At 34.3% G+C, this 23,530-nt stretch overlaps 1 protein-coding gene across 4 annotated transcripts; it reads left to right on the top strand.

Annotated features, from left to right (window-relative positions):
* Positions 1–1,568: 1,568 nt before the first annotated feature.
* LOC122307989 lies at positions 1,569–5,748 on the top strand. Of its 4 annotated transcripts, XM_043121136.1 has the most exons (7): positions 1,569–1,667; positions 1,882–2,030; positions 3,796–3,866; positions 4,407–4,502; positions 4,973–5,099; positions 5,205–5,322; positions 5,437–5,748. In XM_043121136.1, exons 3-7 carry the CDS (start codon positions 3,857–3,859, stop codon positions 5,488–5,490), a joined length of 405 nt encoding a protein of 134 aa, XP_042977070.1. In that variant the 5' UTR covers positions 1,569–1,667; positions 1,882–2,030; positions 3,796–3,856; the 3' UTR covers positions 5,491–5,748. The 4 variants fall into 4 exon arrangements, with proteins under 4 accessions (XP_042977070.1, XP_042977071.1, XP_042977072.1 ...); XM_043121137.1 differs by having other exon boundaries at positions 1,608–2,030; positions 4,985–5,099; XM_043121138.1 differs by having other exon boundaries at positions 1,610–2,030; positions 5,397–5,748.
* Positions 5,749–23,530: the final 17,782 nt, after the last annotated feature.

Below are 23,530 nucleotides of genomic sequence, written 5' to 3'. Positions count from 1 at the left end.
TATTTAAATGGTATGAAAAAGTGTACTGAGGATACTGTGTAGAATTTTTCTTTAATTATATTATTGATAAGTCCTCGTGTAAATATAATACCATTTGTCATGGGATTCATTATATTTACAAAAAATAAAAACAATCAAAATATCAAGTTTATTATTTTTATTTTTTATTTATTATTTTTTAATTCTAGCAAATGCAAAAAGTTTCCATATGATTATCAGTATATTATATTGATGATGTGTGAATAAACGAGTTTGTAAATTTATTTCTTGTCAATACAATTCCTTAGTCCTCAAATTCGAACTTCCAAGTTAAGCAAGAGTACTAGTGGATATTGATTGATTATATAGCAAACCAGGAAATTGGAAAAATCATGACCATCTCAACCACCAATATTTGTGTATGATCATGATATGCAAGATTAGCTATAATTTTGAAACCAACCCAGCAACCGCTAAAGGAATTAGCTCGTTTGGTTATACAATTTAGATAATATGAGATAGAATATCTTGTTAAAAGTTGAATAAAATATTGTTATAATATAATTTTTTAATATTAATTTTATTTTAAAATTTGAAAAAATTGAATTATTTATTATATTTTGTATAGAAATTTAAGAAAGTTATAATGATTAGATGAGATACTCGTTCACTTTCACAAAATATATCATCTCATCATTACAACTTTTTAAAATTTTCACACAAAATAAAATAAACAATTCAATTTTTTTAAATCTCAATACAAAAATAATATTAAAATAATATATTCTAATATTATTTTATTTAATTTTTAACTTTAATTTCAACTCATCTCATCTCTAACAACAAACAAAGATTTGATATTTGGTAACCCAACCAGTTAAATTTCTTGGTCCAGTACTGCTTTCATTCATGCTAATTAATTTCTTTCTCCTTTTTAAGCCTACAGGGAAGAAAAATAAGCATAAATGTGGATGATGAAAAATGCACCACCTCAATTTTAATTACGAGTTTTTTTTTTTTTTTTTTTTTTTCCGTTTTTAAAATAAAAAACCAATTTTAAGTGTATTTTAATACGAGTAATTATTCAATAGTCATGGATATGTGGAATTATGTTTTTTATTAAAAAATTAAATTTATATTGTTTTTAAAAGTAGATCCTATTCTTTTTTAAAACGACTATATAATATTTCTGTATTTCATAACTGTATATAACATTACTCTCTTTAATCTAGATTTTAAGATTTTGAAAGTTGCTCTAAATATTTTGATCACAAAAACAATAACTTCTTGAATAATTATACTTATAAGTTGATGCGATGAATACACTCTATACATTATTAACATAATAATATTTGAAAAAAGTGAAGGATATTATTAAAAAATTATTATTATTTTATATAAATTCTATATTTATTTAATTTTTATAAAATAATTGAACGATGTTTAAATGATTGTAATATCATTTCTCTATTTTTTTAACCGGCCTAAGTTCAAAACAATACATCATTGAATATGGGATATTGCCCCACTGTCAGTGTCAGTACTATTATTGCCTTAGGGAAAAAAAAAAAAAAAAAAAAACCAATTATTGCAAGCAATAAGTAGGCCAAACATAAAAACGAGGAATAAGAGAATTAGAAAATAATTTCTCACCAATGGAGGCCTCACCAATTGAAGTCAATTGAAGGGTAAGGTTCTCTTGTGGGGTTTTTAACCAATCAAAAGTCATGCTTTAGATACCTAACTCAGCAACAGATGTACAACGTCTCCTGAAAACATATTTTTAATTTTTTTAAGCTTCAATTAAGTTGAAATAACTTGCTACCACGGATCCATTTTCTTTCGTAATAGACACAAATAGGGCGTCAATTTTTCTTAGCTTTCTTTTGCTAAATTTTGAAGGGGAGCCCTTTGTTGGTCATGCAAAAACTGTTCCCATTTGCGGAAAAATTCCATCTTTTTGTTCCTTCTTTCTTTATATCTGATCTGAAGGAAGAAGCGCGAACTCAGAAAGGAAACGAGCTTCCATTGCTCAGTCTTGTTCTTCGCAGGCAAGTTTTGATATGTTATGTCATTATTTATATGCCTTCTGTTGATTGTTTTGATGTAATGATTGTTCTAATCTTGTGGGTATCTGTGCTAAAGTGAATTAAGTTCTGATTTGTTGTTGATTTTGTGTGATCTGGAGAAATTTTGGCTCAATGATTGATGGGTATATGCAATTTATGTAAGTTGGGGATTATTTATGAATGATATTGGGTGGTTTATGAATTGATATGATATTTGTTCTGGTTTTATGTGGCATCTGCAGCCACCATTTTATGGGAATTTTCATAGTTTTGGATGGTTTCTCGATAGGAAGGATATTGTAAACGTGACTTAAAAGATTAAGGGCAAAGGCCTTGGGATAGTTTTTTACTCATTTTTCTTATAGCATTTATAAATGTTTTGGGTTTAGATTGACTGGCTGGCAAATAGACATTGACAGGAATTAGCTTGACCCCCTAATCAGTACTATAAATAATCAGTACTTATCATCCCTTGTAATTGTACAGGGCTCCCATAGGAATAGCATCTTGTGGTTCAGGCATTTGTTAATTTAATCTCACTGAAGCCTGTGTAGGGGTGGTTTGGTCGGGACTTTGTCCCAGACACCTGTTGCCAATGAAATAAATTTATTCTCACTGAAGAAGGAGCCATTTTCATTGTTACCGTACCTGCAATTAAAACTAAGTCGGCCTTTCTAGAACTAGATCTGGGTATCATTATATTGGTCTTATTAATGATGCAAACTCAATGAAGCAACAACTAGTATCATACAAAAGCGGTGTGGACCCCTATGTCTTTATGTATCCGGTGTTCTCTGGACTGAGAGCATATATTGAAATCATTGATCCCTTTAATTACTTACAGTACAGTCAAAGGCTTTCAGATTCAATTTTTATGCATTGCCCCTATGTTCACGAATATAGGCTCTGAAAGATGAAAGAATTGCTAAACAAAATCATAGAAGACAACAACATATGCCTTATTGTTAGTTATATACTAGATGGAATGAGACAGGCATGAGCATAAAGCTTGTTCTAGTGCCTTAGTCCTTGAGGGTTAGGCTTTATTGCCATCCATATCATGGTTAATCAATCTATTATAACTTAAATAGCATTCTGAAAGTACCATCCCACTCTTCTCAATTGCAAATTGGGTTGTAATTGTGAATAGTTTTCTTGTTTTTCTCTGTGTTGATTGGAGCATGCTGACGCTTGTGTTGTGCCTCTCTATGACATAATCCTAAGAAACTTTAAAAAATAAATAAATAAAATTTACTTCCTTAATGTATGCACAAAAAAAGAAAAGGAAAAAAAAAAAAGGTAGGCCTCATTTTTCGGTATTCACCCTGTCGTCTTGTGGGAATAATTGACTTTAGTTATTCTACCCAAGGACACTTGACCTATACTTTTAGCACAGGAAATTTATAATTTGTCATGTGAGAATTCAGCATGTTTCTGTTACGTACCTGGGTTATGGAAGTGACTCGCCATTTTATTGCATAAAATATTGCGTGAAAAAAAGAAGCTTTCTATTCTTATTATTGTTTTTCATTTAATAGAAATGGACCTTTCAATTATGATATTGTTTTAATGCCATACTACTAAAACATGCCAGAGGTTTTGTGAAGCATCTTTTCAGTTAAAAATTGCATCTTTTCAGTTGTTTTCCTCTGTTTTCTTGGCAACATAGTTGAAAATGAATGACTGCATAATGACAGCTTTTGGGATACTCTTACATATAAATTGTTCCTTCAAACTTGCAAAGCAGGCTTTTTTAGGGCTGCAGCAGAGCAGAGGACGTCATCCTTCAGAACACGTCTTCCTGCACAATGGATAAAAGTACTCAACTCCTCTTAATCACGAGTGTTTTCTTACTGTTGCATGCCATTGTGCAGACTAATATTAGTTGCCTTGTAAAGAGATTAGTGGTGATCTATGGCCCCTTCTTGTTTTTGCCCCTATATAGACCTTGGTTTTGCTCATATAAGCTAGAATGAGGGTGTATGTGATGTGCAGGATTATAAGAATTAAATTAGATAAATGTGAAGATAAAGCCATATCATGGTACTAGATGTGCTATGCTATTAGCTTAAGTTACTTATCAAAAGAAAATAGAAAAACAAAAAAGGATGTGATATGCTTAAGCAATGTGTGTAAAGCCTCAAACAGCTTGACATTATGCCAGTGTCTCACAAAACATGTTCAAAGGCCTGCTCTTATCACCTGAAAATCTAACTTGTTCATATCTTAGGGTTTCTACATGAATCTTCTGTTGCCTTTAGAAGGCCAAAGTCATGCAGGCATGTGGCTAATAAGCAAATAGGTAAACATGACAGTTAATACCTCCTAATTATAAATTGGCATTTCTTGTTGTTGCAGAGGCTACTAGAAATGGCCTTGAATTGGTGAGATCAGTTTCCGATAAGCATAGTGATCTTTTGAGGTCATCTGCTCGATATTTTTCGGCAGTTAAAGGTATTCATCCTACTTGGACTAAATGCATACTCCATAAAAAACTTGAACTCTTTGGGTTAACGTCAATGTAGCTCTGCATATAAGTGAATAAAATCTATGCTCAAATTCATTATGTTTTTTTCTTTCGGCTAATTTGGCCACGTTCCATTATATAGCTTATTCTTTCTGTTTTCTGGCACCACTGCTGGGCTGGTATTATTCAATCTCATGATACCAATATGGGCTAATAGCTATTAGTCAAGGACACCAGTTTTCTCTGGATTTGATTCTAAGTGGAACGTAATTTCTTCATTTCTCGTTATGTAATTTAATGGGGCATACCTATCAGTTGCATTATTTCATATCTTGTTTCTCCTGTTGCCCCTCTTTAGACTTTCAGCCTAATCCAACAAATATGAGATGTCTCAATTTTTATAAAACAAAATCTTAAAGTGTTTGTCCAGACTAGTGAGGTTTTATGATTATGGTAGGGCACTTATCAGATGCGGTAGGCTATGAAAGGAGCAAGTATACCCTCATCAGAGATCCAGAAGATACCCAACTAGGCATTTATGACAAACCCCTTCCATGCTTTGGCTGCGGAATAGGATGGTTTTCGTAAGTATATTTTGTTCCTCCCCGCCCCGCCCCCCCCCCCCCCCCCCCCCCCCCCCGGGAGCTCTCTCTTTGCATTCCCTGATGGTTTTTATGTTTTTGTTACAGATTTCTTTTAGGTTTTCTGTTCCCACTTCTTTGGTACTATGCGACATTTCTCTATTTTGGAAATTACTACCGCAGGGATCCCAGGGAGAGAGCAGGACTGGCAGCCTCAGCAATTGCGGTAAAAACTCTCTCTCTCTCTCTCTCTCCCCAATCCAAACTGTGCTGGAGTTAAAATATTTTCGTTTTGTGCAGCTTCAATCTTAAAGTAGCAAAATTGTCGTTGTCATTGCAGGCACTGGCTTGTACTGTAGTGTTGTTGGTCCTAGCAGCAATTCGTCTCTTTTAGCCACTGTCACTCTGATCCCGGGATGCTTCTAAATTACTCTGTGAGCATCAGAAAATTGAAGTAAAATTGTGAGGACATGTAGATAACACGGCAGAAGAGCAGAAAACATATAGTTCCAAGACTATTCTCCATAAAATGGAGATTAGATGATAAAATACAAAATCCCCTGTTACAAATACCCTGCATCTGTATGTAAACAGATTTGGAGAAAGTTTGTTCACATTTAAACTCGTCTTTTATCATTGTTCATTTGAAGCTCGGCTGATGTGCAAGGAACCCAAAGGGTCATACAGGGATACCTTTACGAAAACCTTATCCATGGCCCAACCATGCAGTCATATGCACTCCTTAAATAAAGCAATCCAACGATCCAGAACAATATGTCATAACGAGGCTCATTCTTGTAGAAAAGCAAGTTGATTCGTTTAGTTGGTTATGATTAACAAAGAAATGGCTCTCCCCCAACCCCCCCTGAGACAGTGAGACCCGGGAATCAGTAAGGTTTAGAAAAGATATTAGCCAGTTTGGTAACTATTATAGATTGGATGCTCTGTTTGGATAGATTATGAATTAGCCTTTTGTTGCTATTGCGAGGGAAGGTGATTGTGATCGCCCTCTTTACTGATCCCAGGTGGTTGCGATGCTTGTATCAAAGTTACCCAGAGTTATCACACAGAGGCCACACAGAAAGTAATACATATATAAAAAGAGTTCTCTCTAAAATCCCAAGAGAACTCCGTTTTTGAAGCAGCTGCTTCTCCCAAGAGAACTCCATCTCCACTCTCACTTTGTTAACTAGTTTTCTTTTTCTAGTTTTTTTCCTATTTGTTTCTCGTCCTGGTCGGAAAATACTTGATCTACTACATTCCGGCCATCAAATCCATATGTGCGCCACACCACCACACTTCTTAGGCGATGATCTACAAGATGGGCCAAGAAATGCCATTGTCTGACTAGCGTGTAATTCTCATGTACCACCTAAGTCGCGTGAGCCTCATGTGCCACCATTGCTATGAGACACCGACGACTACATATGTAGCATCAGCGTATTCCTTGGTCTCAGCTCTTCAAGATGTGCCAAACCCATTCTATTCTTGTTTGTGCGTGGGCCCCTAGCTCCAATAGAGTGGTTGGTCCTCATTTAGTACTCTGACGATCGTGGTTTTCCATCTTTAATTGTACCACCTTCCTACTTTCCCCGAATGAGAACGTGGAGGCAATGAAAGTGAAGTTCTATAAAATGCACCAGAATGGTCGATTGCAGTGTCTTTCTTCTGATTGTGGTTTATACCCACAACTAATTGATTCACTTGTTGAATCAATTCAAACCACTTTTTTTTAATCCCTTCCTCGGCTCGACTAATGAACACAGGCCGGAACCTATGGTTCATTATCCTTTTCTATTTTATGTTACATCCTCCCCCACTGAGCGTTATAGTTACTGTAAAGGGCTTTTTGTATGGGACACTCCAACCCCTCCTCTTGTATTTCTGTTTTAATTTAATGCATCTTTGATTATTAAAAGAATTGCCAAGTGTTATCCTTTTTTGTTAAAACGCTGTCAAAGGAGTTGGTACAAGAAAATATTACTTGAAATCATAGCAAAATCCCAACAAGATCTCTCTAAGTGAAATAAATGAATACATCACAAACTCCACCCGGCACCAAGACCCTGAAATGGAAGCCACTTTCAAAAGGAGGGCCAACTCAGCTTGAGTCTTGATTAGATTAGAGTTAAGCAAATGCCTGCAAAAGTTGTCTTACGGAAATTCTATTAACAGTTTCTTGGAGTTTTTTACCATGCACCCATAGAACTTTGCCTCAATCTCTGGCCACCTTACTGACATAAATGTTAGTGCAAATAGGGTTGAAGAAGAAAATAGAGAGGAGTTTGCCTCAATGTGCGTTATAATGCCAGTTTCCTTTAAAAATTACTTCGGGTATTGGTCTCAAAAAGTTAGCAAATCCAGTGGTACTATTTTGTGACAATAACATAGTGTGCTTCATATGACCATCAATCATGTCTTTCATGCCTAACATATCGAACTTCACGGACATTTTATTCGTGGATAAAGTGGTTGTCGGTAAACTCATCATACTATATGTTCCTTCTACTTCACATGCAAGTAGACGATATCTTTTACCAAGGAATTAGCTAAAGATCATTTCTACCAACACCGTCTCAAGCTTGGAGTGCTCTGTCCACCGCTCTCCAACTTGAGAGTCAGGAGGAGGATAATGATGAGAGTTTAAGGAAAATTTCCATACCCATAAAATTTACATATAAGTAGAGATTTTTTATTAGATTCTAGCAGGAATTTCCAGAACAAAATTTCTTTGGGAAGGATGTGACGACCAAAAAAAAAAAAAAAAATTTAATATTAAAAAAATATAAGAATAAAATTAAAATAAATAATAATAGTAATAAGTAAAAGAGAAAGAAAAGAAACAATACCAGGTAAACATTTTTCAAATTGTAAGAAAAATCGCATAAGATGAGAACTTTAAGAAAACTTTTAGAGACACTTAGGAATCAAATTAGACAAAAATTGTAACGCACTGAAAGAAATTTTACGGAACGAATTTCTTTTATTTGGACGTTAGTATTGTCATGAAAATTTAGGAGAAGTTCATGGATTAAAAACTAGTTAGGTTTTTTGGTTTGTTAGTGTAGTCGAATTATGATCTATTAAGGAAACGAAATGCATTTTGAATTTTTTAAGGAACTTAGGATCATAATTAGATGAAATGGATTGCATCGTTGGGTTTGTATAAATGTTTAAGATTTTATTGTGCAATTAAAAAGTTTTATCAATTTACAGTGCCAAATGGAACAATCGGAGAGCATTGCATGGCGTCTAGCGCGTCACATCATTAACCAGCTATCCCCTTGCTATGTAGGATGTCCAAGACAGCCTAGGGACACTAGGGAATCTCCTTGACACATTCACCATCACCACCCTCCATTTGGACCTCATTTACACATGTCAAGCTTAGTACACGTGTAAGAAAGAAGAGTATGAAACACGTTAAACACATGCTTCTCTTACAAACTCATACCTCTCTTACACACACCATGCCCTTCCAGTTACACCCTTGTACCAACCAATATCAGCCCGCATTGAATTTGAACTTGCCCCAAAACCGAGCCCCTCCACCGCAATCGGTTTGCAAGTTTTCATTCCCACTTGACTTGATCCTCTTTGCAAGCAACTAAGGCACCTTCATTGTAACACCTACCTAGCTCCATGCCCCTAGGACAAGCTTTTCAGCCCCTCAAATGCACCCCCACACTCAAGTAAAACCACCCTTCATACCCCCAGCAATCGGCCAAGTCCTAACCCCCCCACATCTCTTGTTCACTTCAACAAGCAACCTTCCCATCACCCCATGCCTTGCTCCACCAAACCCAACATCCATCTCCCTCGTTTCCCTTTTTGTTTCTCACGCCCACTTTAGTCCCCCTCACTTATACACAAGTTCACACAACACACTTAGCACCTTTGAAAGCAAATAGAGAGAGAGAGAGAGAGAGAGAGAGAGAGAGAGAGAGAGAGAGAGAGAGAGAGAGAGAGAGAGAGAGAGAAGTAAGGAAAAGCTAGGAAATTCTCTTGGTGATTAGCTCGGTAAGCTCCTTTTTCTCAACCTCTTTTCTTCTATTTTGTGTTACTCTAAGTTATGGACTTGATGGCTTGGGTGTTTGAATGCTTTTCTTTGAGTTAAATGGTTGAATCTTAGTAATGATGGGGTATAATGATTTCGGCTAGCATGTGTTGTTTGTATTGGAGTTTTGCCTTGAAATGCCAATTCACACTAGTATTTTGGCTTCGCCAACCCTACATTGCATCGTGCAACTTTTGGTTTTATGACTAGACCTTCAAAACCATTTTTTATAAGAGTTATATCTATGTGTTAGACCTTGTTTTGAACCATGAAACTAGGGTTTGAGTCGAGTCTTTGATAAATACTCATAGATGCATGCTTTTGGTGTAAGCTTTGAATCTTGGTTATTATATGATTAAAATCGTGCTAAGAACTAGCTAGGACTTGATTATGATGATTTTGGGTGTGTGATTTTAAGAAAATTTGCATGCTACATGTTTATGTTTTAGGATTTTGTGTGTGATTCGAATTCTATCTCTTTGATATCATGGATTTGTTGCTTAGGACTGAATAATACCATTTATAAATGAGTATTAGGCAATGTTAGAAGTTAGGATGTGTGGTTTATTGAAGTTCTTAATGCTTATTTGCAAGAGAAAAGCTAAGAGTAAGGACACCATGCTAAGGTTTCGGGTTGCAAGGTCAGTGTTGTGTTTGTTTTTGTTTGATCATATGACAAAAATATGTGACTCACTAAAAAATGAGTAGCACAAAAGTTATTCCAAGTTCATGAGGATGTCGTATAATAATTAAAAATAAAATTTCTAGATCGTCTCCTCGGAGAAAGTTGTTTAAATCCAAACTTGTATAAAATGGTGAAAAGTTTCACAAACAAAAGTAGTAGTATGTACAATGAATGGAAGAGTGCAACTGAAATAAAAAGGGTACTAGTCATAGACTAGATTCATACTTTTGGATTTTTTTGAGTGTTGAAATGGAACATAAAAGAATAACAAATTGAAATTAACAATTAAAGATTCAACTACGTTAAAAATTTTTAATTAATCTAAAAATTAAATAATAAACTAAAATTATTCAAGTCCTAGTTAACCTTTAATCAATCTAAAATTTAGTTGTAATGCATATTTAATGGAAGCTTAAATAAACAAAAACAATAACTTAACATAAAATAAAATAAACAATAAATAAAATGCCCAAACATTTAAGCCAAAAATATCAAGAATACATCATAAACTTCAAATTGAAATTAAATAAAGAGTATGGAATGAAAAGAGCAAGCCAGATAGATGGAGATGGAGATTGAAAGCAGTGGATGAGTCTGGATTGTGGCAGCAATTGGACCCAAACAACATTGCAGTGTAGACCCAAACACCTCTATCCCTGTGTGCTAATATGTTTTGCTGTACTGAAAATGCCCCAAAAGGAAAAATGTAAGCGCAGTGCTGAATGAATGCGAGAGGAATATATTGTGTTCGGCGTGAAAATGTCCAAGCCAAAATAAAGTGTGCAGTGCAGGTCAAAGTCCCCAAATGATAAAAGAAAATGTGCCATGCATGAGTTGGATTAATTGGCTGAAAAGAAGCCTCCCAGCTCGTGCGGCGTGTATCAATCTTATGGGAATTAAAAGTGTTGCCATAAATAAAATTAAACCAAAGAAGTCTCCTAGGTGTGCCCTTGGTCAATATATGTTGCTGTATAGGTCTTGAAGTCCCACTCAAATCCCAATTGAAATCCAGCCTCGTGCCTTTTTGCATTTTTGACTTTTTGACATTTCTAATTTTTGTATTCCTTGGACCTATAAAAAATGGAAATAAGAAAAAAATAAAATAAAATAAAAAGAAAGAACAGAATATCAAAATTGTATTGTGCATGTAAAAAATATTACCCAATTAAATCACAAGTTATAAAATTAAGTATAAATTATAATATTAACCAATTTAAATCATAACTCAGGTTTATGCCTCTTAATCATTTTTTTTTTTTATCTAAAATCAATAATAATGTACTGAAAGAATTAAAATATATTGGTTCTAGATATATAAAATATATAATATTTCAGCTCAATCAATATGATCATGAAGGATATGAATCTACTGACTTAACATGTTACTAAGCTCGGGTTTAAAAGGTGATTAAGTGCCAAATTCAGATTAAATCTTTAATGGTATGCAAGTAGGACCAAAATCACAATGAGTGAAATTTAGGGTTCTAGGGGTCTCAGCCTTGATGGATTTCTCAAAATAGATGCATGATTCTCGAATTTCTAAGCCCAAAAATAGATTTAGAATAGAAAATACATGAGGTTTATAAATTTTGGTGAAAATTGGGGCCCAATTGTAATTATTGAAAGTATAGGAGCCTCAATATCTCGAGTTGATGATAAACCATTAATAGCCTCAGGCGGGGTGAGCGGACCTTGGGCAGACTTACCCTTATAGTTGGAGAAGGGCCGTAGTTTGTTCTTGAACGAGGTGAGAGTACCACGACCGAGACCCAAATTAAATAATGAGGTTTCATCCTCAGACTATAGATATATCAGAAGACTTGGACAATGTGAGGGTTCGTGATTTATGTATAAATCAAAGTACGAAAGAAAAAGAAAATGATGGAAAGAACTTATAGTTTATGAAATGAATGCTCATTGATAAAGTTTATGAAGTTATATTCTATTGACAAAATATATAATAAAGTGCAGAATTAGAATTAATTGTGATTTGGTTGTAGGTTATGTTTATTGCTTATATGATTAATTATGAACTAAATTATGATTCTTAATATAATTGTTTATTTGTTATTTATGCATTAAATTGGGAAGTACAAAAATTCATAGAAATCATATGTCTAATTTATGGATCTTGAACAATAAAATGTAAATTCCATCATGGTCCACCTGCAGTTTCAATATTTACTAATACAAAATTGTAGATTTTATGGCAGCGACAAGCCCCACTCTATAAGAAGAGGTTGTCGACAAGAATTATCCGACCTTCGGTATTCTTAATGGACGTTGGTTATTTAGATGAAAATATCAATTTATCATCCAATGAAAAAGTTTCTAAAGATCCTTCTTAACACATGATATGACCAATCGGTAGAAATAAATATGAAGATTACATATATCACTACAAGAATATATAGTCCAACCAATAATTAATATACAAGTAATTATCAAAACTATATTTTGGTGCTTGTGACTTTCTATTATGAAGAAAATCACAAACAAAGAAAAGCTGTTGGAGTTTTACTCAATTGTCTTAGGCCCATATTGGGTGAGAAATGAAGAAGGATAAAGGCTCAAGGCCTATAAAAGTGGGTTTAGCTTCCTTGGTAAAGTGTACTAGTCAAATGCTTTACTAGTAACTTTTAGTTCTAATTAAATTTCTCTGTTTTCCATTTTTGTAAACTGGGAAGAGGAGTGAAGTTAAAGTTTTGCTAGTAGGAAAGCTTTTATGGGTGTATTTGGGGTAAGGAGAGAAATTGTGTAATTATAACAATTTTTTACATAGTAGATTTTCTTCTCTAAGACTTGTGATTTTTCTTCTGTTTTGGGAGTTTTCCACTTAAAATCTTATGTTGTTAATATTTCTCTATTTTTCTTGATATTCATGCAAAGTGTAGATCTTAGGGGGTGAATTTGAGAGGTCCAAATTCTCAACAAGTGGTATCGAAGCCGCTAAATTCTTTTTGTGGGTAGAGTTTTGGTGTGGTACTCTTGATACGTATAGTCTAAACAGATCCTATCTAGGAGTTTGATATTTAAGCGGGATCATTGTGACCTTCCAATCTTTCCTGAAAACTTACTTAGTGAGGTACTATTCACTTCTACGGTAAAATTCATCGAGGCAATGGTAGGATGTTTTGGATAAATTAGATTACATAAGGCGTTGAAAGGCAGACTAACTCCTGAAGTCAGCAATGATATTAGCGATTGGTGAAACGGCTATTACAAAGAGTAAGTCGACAAGTGGCTCCAAGTCAGTAAATAGAGATACTGGTATTGGTGCTAAAGTTGTGTCTCTCTATAGAAAAAGAGACATGTATATCCTTATGATATGCTGCTAATTTCTAAAGTTGTCATGATAGATGATGTGTTAATATTAGTATGTCCATAAGTTTGCACACATGCATTGGTTTGGCATTGATGCAGGGTGTGTGAAGGAAGTTCATGTGAAAATTCATATCGATGACTGATGAACTTCCAGGAAAGCCAAACGTGGAAATTACATCATAATTTTCAGCAAAGTTGTTTTTTACATAGGCCAAAGTAAAATGTTTAGAATTGGTTTATTCTAAGTGTGTATGCTTTTATGGTGTAGCATAATAGCGGAAGTTATGAAAATTTTCATTGAGACGAAACTTGACTGTGGGACCAGCCAAAGTCGCGAGGTAGAGATTGTTTGGGTTTTGCTTATTTGTCTTAGGCCCACATTGGGTGAGAAATGAAGAAGGATAAAGGCACAAGGCCTATAAAAGGGGTTTAGCTTCCTTGGTAAAGTGTATCAGTCAAATGCTTTGCTAGTAACTTTTGACTCTAGTTAAATTTCTCTATTATCCATTTTTGTAAAATGGAAAGAGATATAAAATTAAAGTTTTGCTAGTGGGAAAGTTTTTGTGGGTATATTTGGGGTGAGAAGAGTAATTGTGTGATTGTAACAATTTTTTACATAGTAGATTTTTTTCTTAGTTTGGTAATTTTTCTCATATTTTAGGAGTTTTCCATGTAAAATCTTGTATTGTTATTATTTCTCAATTTTTCTTGATATTTTTGCAAAAGGTAGATCTTAGAGGGTGAATTTGAGAAGTCCAAATTTCCAACAAAAGCTATATAAGTAATATTGATAAAATGAAATATCAAACTGCAAGCTGTAAAAAACAAAGGAATCTTTTGTGGATTTGGACAATCCAAATATTTCAAGATCTCATATCAAACCGTTTTAGGAATTTGGTAGAGAGAGCGAATATATAGTCATTGGAGAAAAGAGCATAATGTTTAGTCTTCCAAGTCTAATACTCATTGTTTATAAAAAATTCACAACAATGGAATGTGCAGAGTTAAGAGTGAATCTAGAATGGGGACCATAACATAAATATATATATATATATATATATATATATATATATATATTACCCGAATTCCAATTTTTTTCATCATAAAATAATGGAATTTCATAGGTACTTAACGGATCTCTACACATGAATTGGGCACGTATCACTTTAATAATCATGATCTGACCAAAATTTGGGACTTCTAGATATGTGTCAATAGTCTAGTTATGTCACTTTATTTATCACACTTAATGGGTCTTATAGACAATACCCAAATCTTATATTTGGCAATTATAAAATGTATGATTTACGATCTATGTAGATCCACTAATTAAATTACTTTTAACAACCTCCCACTTAGACCACATTGGTCACTGAAAAAATCCAACATTATAAAATTTATAAGCTCAAACTGTAATTGCCAAACTCTATGGATCTGATTTCAAACCAATATGTTTTATTGAATAATATCAACATAGGATTATGGTAATCGTTGTCGTATTTATTGTGATAGGACCCATCTACAGTTATAAACACGAATATCTTTAATAACATAGATCAAGTGTGGATGTGTAGCATGGAAATATAATGTAATGTGATCCTTTATTATGCCAATTTCTATCTGGTCCAATTTTTTGACTCAAACATGAGTCCTTGTATTATTCTTTCAAGCCTTATATATAACTACAACTCAAGACATGTAATAATTTACCAAAAATTCAGTGAATGAATTTATTTAAATCTTAGAAACGTTGGAAAATTTCAAAAAAATTTCACAAATATAGCAACCGCTTAGGTTTTAGCTTGTCGAAATAGTCAGTTTTCTACTCGTTATGGCAATATAAGTGTCGTCTTAATTGTTTGAGATACGTAGGAGTATGAGTTTAAGACACTATTAGTTTCATATGATTTTTTAGGATTTTACAGTGTAATAATACGTTTTTCATTTTCTAGATGAAAAGTGCTCGAAAATTTATTTGGGGGCACTTAGGAGTCAAATTTTGCGTAACGAATTGTACCACCGGACTTGTATTACTTAAGATTTTATGGTGCAATATTTATTTTCACAATTTTTAAGGTGAGTAGAATCACCCGGGATAGCGTCATGTGATACCTAGTTTAGATAATTGTCAAATAGCTGTGTGAATTTATCCAAAATAGTCTTAGAAAGTTTTTCTTGGATACTTGGCAAGATCTTAATCACATTTAGTGAATAGTGTAAGACGCTTGACATAAGGAGGAACCATGAGATAGAAATGTGAATGAATAGAAGATAAAATCAAGCCATGTGATCATGCCACTTAAGTCAAGTACTATGCCATCCAACCAAACACTTTGTGGCCAATCAAAAGAGAGTTTCAACCCTAGTGAAACCCCAAATCATTGAAATCCAGTTGAAACTCTAAAACTATGGTGGGAGCCAAAAAATATTTTCCCTAAACCCTAAATGAATGGTTTTAGCTTAAGTGATTAATCATTTGATTAAATCACTTCGACATGCAATTAACCACTTAAGTACATAATATTACACTCTCATTTATTCTTTTATACCTTGATAATTTTATTGGTCCAAGAAAAATTGAGATTGGGCTTGATAGAGACAAAACCCTAAACAAAGCAACAAGGCTCAGCCAGAGAACAGGAAAACTAAGCGTGAAGGGTTACATAACAGGTATTAGCAAACTCATTTGATTCTAGGTCGGCGAGGTAGGGAGATATTCTTACCAAAGAAAAATTGGATAAAGAAACAAGGTTGCAAGCTGTGAAAATGGGCTAAAGGTGTAGAAGAAAGTTGTAGGTAGAAACCCTAAAGTGAAGCTCATTCAATTAAGGCCCATTTAGGCTCATCAAAAACCACCACTAATGCAAAGATTCTTGAGGAAACCCATGGTTGACTGACATGTCAACCAAAATAGTAATTTGATGGGAGGCCAAACAGCCATCTAAAACCACCACCCCTCTCGGTAGTAGCAGCTCAATACCATGGGCTGAGTTGCCTATGGTTTTGTCCACTGTTTTGGCTCAAACCTCCACCCTCCCCCCCCCCCCCCCCCTCCCCAAAAAAAAAATAAAAATAAAATAAAATGGTAATTCATCCATCCCCCATCCACCCTATCCTCCTATAAAGGATGCCCCATGTAATCCCTTCACCCGTTGGTCACTTTTCTTTCACTTATTTGGAGAGAACTAGGGTGAAAGCTTTTGACAATTTTTCTGGTTGTTCTTGCTCCATTTTCTTAAAACTTTTTTAAGTCGATACTCAAAAAAATCCCTTCATATCATTTGTTCATCTTTGAGTCTAGTTTTATATATATATATATATATATATATATATATATATATATATATATATATATATATATATATTTAATTTGTTGTGGAGTCTTGATTTGTGCAAAAGGATTTGCGCATGTAAGGGTCATACTGGGTGACAATTTGGATGATGGTGTGAAATCTTGATGTTTTGATGAAGTATTTGTTAGATTTAGGGTTATATATTGATATGATGAAATGCTAGTACATTTTTATACATGTTATGAGTTGATGCAAAGCATGTTAGCATTTCTATTAAAGAGTTGTACATTTTTTCTTTGAGGTTGAAACCAAAACACACAAAACGGTTTTTGTTTTGAGGACATGATGATTGTTGGTTCTAGAAATCTAGTTTAATGGCTATAGAATTCATATATGCTATTCTTAAGACTTTCATTTAGGTGTTAAGAGTTTTTTGTTTTGGAAAGAGAGTTGGTTTAAATCTTTGTTGGAAGTATTTTATGCATAAAAAGGTTCGATAATGGCACAAACTTGAAGCTCACAGGTTTACTTGGTGTTTTATGGAATGTTAGCCATGTGATCCTAGATTAAATGCTTAGTTCTAGTTTAGAACTTGAATATGAAGTATATGATTCTATTTTTTGAAAGTATACTTTATTAAAGTTTCAGATTTAGTGTTTTTATTCCAAGTAAAAAATATGTGAGTAATATTCGGTTTGGACTTAGTATGCATGCCGATTGGTTTGATGATAAGCTTTGTGATTTTAGTTGTTGGTCAAGTATGATTATCATTTAGGTTGATTTATAAACCTGTTAAAAATGTGTTCATGGACTTTTGGAGTCCTTAGAGTTGATTGGAAAAGTGTTAGAACAAAAATATCAAGGGTTTTTATTATTGGACCAAAACTTGAAGTTTTGGGCATTTTTATTGTTACGAGGAGTTTAGATTTTTTATGTTTTTATATCTTAGAATGATCTTTGAACATAGGATATAATTTTTAGTGTTGCATAAATTGATTTAAGTGTATCATTTGAGGTTTGAAAAAATTGCAATAAAAATCAATATTTTCTATCCTTCATGTGAGTCGGCCAATGCATGATTTTTATAGTTGTGTTATGATTTAAATGTTTATGATTGGCTATTTGGATTTAGGAAATAATTTACATGAACAACATAAAATTTGGTAAAATTTATGGTTAGTATACAAAATCTTTAATTTAGGAGTAAAATGGTTATTTCCCACAAGTAGAGGGGAAAAATGACAATTTTTCTATAAATCTGTTGATTTTATGTTTCTAACTAAATAGTGGGATATTCTAATCCTTAGAAATTTCTTATTTCAATTCACGTTACTTTTACTTTATGCCCAATCGTTGTAAGTTAGCATCTAACTTACTTTTCTGTATATTTTTGTATGTATGATGGTATGCCGTAATTGTCATATTCTTGTCACTTGTGATTATTATAAACGTTTTAATATGCCATGCCAAGTACATGCTTATCTGTTATATGCCATATTCTGCCATGTTATCTGTCACATGTCCATTCTTATATGTACATCTATGCCCTCAAACGAACCAAGTCAAGCCGAATTTGAATAAGGGGTCTCGAGCTTGATTAGCATGTATATAAGCTCGAACTCGACTCAGGCTAAAAAAAAAATAAAAGCTTCTAATCGAACTCAACTTGGCTAATATATATTAAGATCAAACTCAACTTGAACTCGAATAAAATAAATATCGAGCTCAAGTTAAATCTTTTGAAATAAGATTATTTCTTTTAATCAATTTTAATTAGAATTTTGACAATAAATATTAGATTGAACTCTTATTCAATCTAACCCCTCGTTGGACAAATCAATGATTCATCACTTGCCACAATATCGTTACAAACTTATAAATAGGTAAATAATTCTAACTTCTAAGGTATGACAATAAATTACAATTTCAAATGGTAGATCACTAGTTATAGCATCAACTAGGAAACAAACTAAAAGAATGGTAGAAGAAAAGTCCTCAAACTCTTATTCATGACTTCAACCCCATTTCTGATGCACAATAGCACATGATATAGTATTGCTTAAACAACATTCTTATTGCAAATAAATCAATGATTCATCACTTGCCACAATATAGTTACAAATAGGTAAATAATCATAACTTCTAATGTATCACAATAAATTACAATTTTAAATGATAGGTCACTAATTATAGCATCCACTAGGAAAACAAACTAAAAAAATGGTAGAAAAAAGTCTTCCAACTCTTATTCACTTCAGCTCCATCTTTGATGCACAACAACACATGACATAGCATTGCTTATTCACAACATTCTTATTGCAAATAAATCAATGTAAATCAATGATTCACTACTTGCCATAATATGGTTAGAAACAGATAAATAATTCTAACTTCTAAGGTATCACATATTCATAATAAATTATAATTTCAAATGGTAGATCACTAATTATAGCATCAACTAGGAAAACAAACTAAAAAAATGTTAGAAAAAAGTCCTCCAACTCTTATTCACTTTAGCCACATCTTTGATGCACAACAACATATGAGATAACATTGCTTATTCACAACATTTTTATTGCAAATAAATCAATGTAAATCAATCATTGACCACTTGCCACAATGTAGTTACAAAAAGGTAAATAATTCCAACTTCTAAAGTATCACATATTCACAATAAATTACAATTTCAAATAGTAAATCACTTATTATAGCATCAACTAGGAAAACTAACTAAAAAATTGGTAGAAGAAAAGTCCACCAACTCTAATTCACTTTAGCCCCATTTCTGATGCACATATGGCATAGGAGCCAACATTCTCATTACAAATAAATCAATGTAAATACGTTGGCCTTCACCTTTGTATATAGGAGCCCATTCTACATTTGACATAGTTTATATAAGTGTGTAAAAGTTGGTCTTAGTTTCAAGAAAATTAAAAAAAAAAAAAGAAAAAGATAAACACTTCGGTAACCCCTTTGAATTTTCGGCTTACCATAACTACTTATAGGCTATTGTGCATGAGAATGGAGGTTTGAAGAAAAGTTACTCTAAGATCATTCTCACATTTCCCAGGGTATTAAGGATTACTCATTCTTACAATGCAAAAGAAATATTTTAGGTAGACTCAACTACTTAAATCCACTCATCTTAACTAAGAATAAGCAACTTATTGATAAAATGATAAATACTAATAATAAACAGCTAGTCTATAAATGAATTAAGCACAATAGATTGAATGATAACCTGTAGAATAATAAATAAAAGTAATAAACAATCTAATAATAATAACCAAGAATAACAAATATGAAAGCAATATCAACCTGTTAAATCATTTCTTTGAGCACAAAGTACAAAATTAAAACACTAAAAAAAATTACTTCATGTTTTCCATATTTCTCCATAATGTACAATTAGACTTTTACTAAAAACAGTGGTTTGCAACATTCCCTATACTTCTACAATTCAAGTAAGTCGGCTATTCAAGTAATGAAATTGCTCATATATGCAAACTTTCAAAAAATCCAATTTTTCAACAACCTTGTCTAACTGGAGAGCTCCAACGAGTGAACAAGTTTTTTTCTACAAAAATAATTACACTCTTACTTAAACAACCTGTCCTATAAGCACACTTCCTTTAACTGCTAATGGTAGATCAATTCACACAAAAAGAAAAAAAACACAACAACAACAACAATAAGCCAGAAGCCAATCCCAATCAACCTATGATGCAAAAACATCACCTCATTAGCAACATGATATAACAAAATAACAATTTAATAATAAATATTTACGATTATACCAAAAGGCAACAACCTACCAGTAATTCACATCAAGACAATAAAATTTTCTTATAAGTTGGTTCTTCTCTCTACAAAATGAAAAAGAAAAATTAGTTAGGACAAGTTCTAGTGGCAATGAAAATTTACTAAATAAAATTATACTTACACTTATTGATTTTTTTTTGTGACGCCCCCAAATCCCATGTACGGATACGTGGAAATCGAGACGTTGGGATGATGACAACACGGGTCACCACCCTATCGCCAAGGCCAAGTGTGTGTACATGCAACAAGTGTGCAAAAGAAAACACGTAGCGGATAAATAAAGTCTTATAACTAAATACCAAAATTTTTTTGTTTAATACAAATCCGATTAAAACATACATAATAAAATATTACAAGCCACAAATATCGTTTCAAAACCAAACAATAGGGCATAAAACTCCAAATCAATACTTCGGCGGAGCCACCTCCTCGGGCTCAGCCTCCTCCTACTCCTCGACCTTTGCATCAAAATCTACGGTACCAAAATAGTGCCACAGGTAAGTAAGATCCAAACGCCACAAGATAAAAACATATTAAACTCAAACAATATGCATGAAAGAATGCCAAATGCACACAATTTATAAATCCATATTTTTTCCACGCACACCAAAAACCCATTTTGGCCCAAAACATATCCATTAAAACCAGTCATTGCCATTGTGATGACCCGTTTTACGTGTATTTTCACTAAAGGAGTGTTTTTAATTTAATTAATATATTAGTTTATTTATTTTAAATTAATGTATTTTAATTGGTTTTAATTTATTTGATGTGGTGTTTAATTTATTTTAGTCATTTTATGTTTTTAAAATCATTTTCGGCGGATCAGTTTTTGGGTTCCGGAGTGAGGATTGAATCTCATTTCTTTTCTTTTCTCTTTTTTCTTTTTTCATTTTTCCCTTTTTCCTTTTCCCTTTTCTTTCCTTCTTCTTTCTTTCTTTTTCTTCTTCTTTTTCTCTTCTCCCCGTGCGCGCGTTAGTTCCTTTTCTCCCCTTTTCATCGCCGCCCATTGACCAGCCCAGACCGCCGCTGTCCGGCCGCCGTGTAGTACACTACCCCCACCAAAATCTTCCCCTCCCACTAGTGATCACCCCCACCAATTTTTAAAGCCATCCATCCAGCCGTTAGCCGCCACGCACGGCTGGAAGTCACGGCACCAGCCCACCCTTTTCTCTTTGTAGTCAGTTGCTTTCTCAGCCCAGAACTGCCGCTCGCCGGTGATGTGGCTGACACCACCCAGCCAGTTTTCTTCCCCTCCCACCGGTGAACATCCCCACCAAATTTCACCTCCATCCGAGCCACTGTTAGCCCCATGAGCTCCTCCAAGCCACACAGTTTTTGAGCTTTTCTGGCGCCGTCGCTCCACCTCCGGCCACCACCTCTTCACAACTTCTTTCCCTACCTCTTACCGACCTAACCCACCCATTTCTGGCCCCGATCCGTTGCTGGAGCAGCTGCCATGAGCTCAACTCCGTTTAGCCCCCTTTTGGCCTTCCACCGTTGTTTCCACCGCCATACACGGCCAAAACTCACTTCCTTTGGCTTCATAAACATCTCAAGGCCATTCCCTATCAATTTTATGCCTTGGTTTGTCCCCGTTTGAAAGTGGGTAATTTATTACCCACGGCCACAGTGTAAAATACACTGTTACGTTGTTTTTCCTTCGCCTTTTGCAACGCCGCGAGCTTTCAAAAAATACCGTATAGCGCTGTAAGTATTTTCTAAACTCTAATTTTAGATTTAAATATATTTTACTCTTACAATAGATATTTTCTGTTGGTTAGTTGATTCCGGACTGAGTCCAAGGAGTTCGGGGGTCGGATGGATTGAGGACGGAGTTGCTTGGTTTGGTTATTTTTGTGATTGGTTGGTTATTTGTGCCTTGAGGCATGCGTTACATATTGCATTCATGTGCTTTTTATTTTAATTGAGAAAAATTATGTTTTGTTGGAGTAAATGGAATTTCGGCTGCGTGTGTCTCACGAGCCCAAGCCGGGATGGGTTATTATCTCGGTGGAGCTCCTCTGGTCACTCGGGAGTGGATAATACTGAGTGACATCCCCTGGGTTGTCGCAGGACGACAACCAGATCGCACGATACGGTAACGCTGTCGTGTCGACTCCGTGGTCCCTAGAGTGGCGGGGACTAGAGGATGGCCTGGCCCGGGATGCACTGGGCGCGAGTACTGGGCATCGCTCGTTTAGGTGTCACATGCGTAGACGTTACCTGCGGTGTGGCACAGAGCCAGAGTGTGCGGATGATCCCTAAGGGAGATCATGGTGCATGCATAAATGGATCGGTTTTTATGGTTTGGTTACGGGCCATTTTCTGGGAAAATAGCGAGGTTCGTTTTGAGGCTATGTGATCCATTTTCTGGAAAAATGGTGGTTTCTGTTTTGGGCCATTATCTGGGATAATGACGAGGAATGGTTTTAATGGTAATGTTTTTGGGCCAAATGAGTTTTTGGCGTGCGTGGAAAAATGTGATTTTCATGGGACATGTGCATTAGCTTTTCTTTCATGCATATTGTTTGAGTTTTATATGTTTTTATCTAGTGGTGTTTGGAGTTTACTTACCTGCAGCACCATTTTTGGTTCTATAGATTTTGGTGCAGAGTTCGAGGAAGAGGAGGAGCCTGAGCCCGAGGATGCGGCTCCGCCGGAGTATTGAGTTGAAGTTTAAGCTTTGTTGTTGGTTTGAACAATATTTGTGTTTTGTAATATTTTATATGTATGATTTGAACAGCTTTGTATTAAACTAATGAAAATTCTGGTACTTAGTTTATGACTTTGTTATCCACTGTGTGTTTCTTAGTGTACATTTGTTGCTTATACACACACTTGGCACTCGTCGATAGGGTGGTGACCCACGATGTCATCATCCAGACGTCTCGATTTTTCCGTGTCCGTGCATGGGGATTTGGGAGCGTCACAGGTGGTATCAGAGTGGTTTGACTCTGGGTAAAACCACATGTCCCATATGTAGTACCAGAATGTTTTTAAAATTGTGTTTTAAAATTTATTTTAAGTAAAGTTGCTATTTGACATGTTTTATTTGTTTTATTTGTTTGAGCCTGTTGCTTGTTTTATTTATTTAGTTATGTTATTGCATGTTGGTTTCTTTTGTTTCTTGTTATGTGGTTTTAGTTTTTGGTTTTTGGTTTTATGTTGTTGGTTTTATTTGTTTTTCTTAAAGGGGGTCAAAGGTTGTGTTGTGGCAGGAAAAATGGTCAGGCCAAGAAAATCTACT

The sequence above is a fragment of the Carya illinoinensis genome, chromosome 4 (assembly GCF_018687715.1).
Source record: "Carya illinoinensis cultivar Pawnee chromosome 4, C.illinoinensisPawnee_v1, whole genome shotgun sequence".
Classification (NCBI taxonomy): Eukaryota; Viridiplantae; Streptophyta; class Magnoliopsida; order Fagales; family Juglandaceae; genus Carya; species Carya illinoinensis.
Note: the sequence above shows the minus strand (reverse complement) of the source record. Positions and strands in the feature narration are given on the sequence as shown.

Coding starts and splice junctions, on each gene's coding strand:
- LOC122307989 (XM_043121136.1), top strand. Junction 5,100..5,204: donor TGCGGAATAGGATGGTTTTC/GTAAGTATATTT, acceptor TTTTTGTTACAG/ATTTCTTTTAGGTTTTCTGT. Junction 5,323..5,436: donor TGGCAGCCTCAGCAATTGCG/GTAAAAACTCTC, acceptor TTGTCATTGCAG/GCACTGGCTTGTACTGTAGT.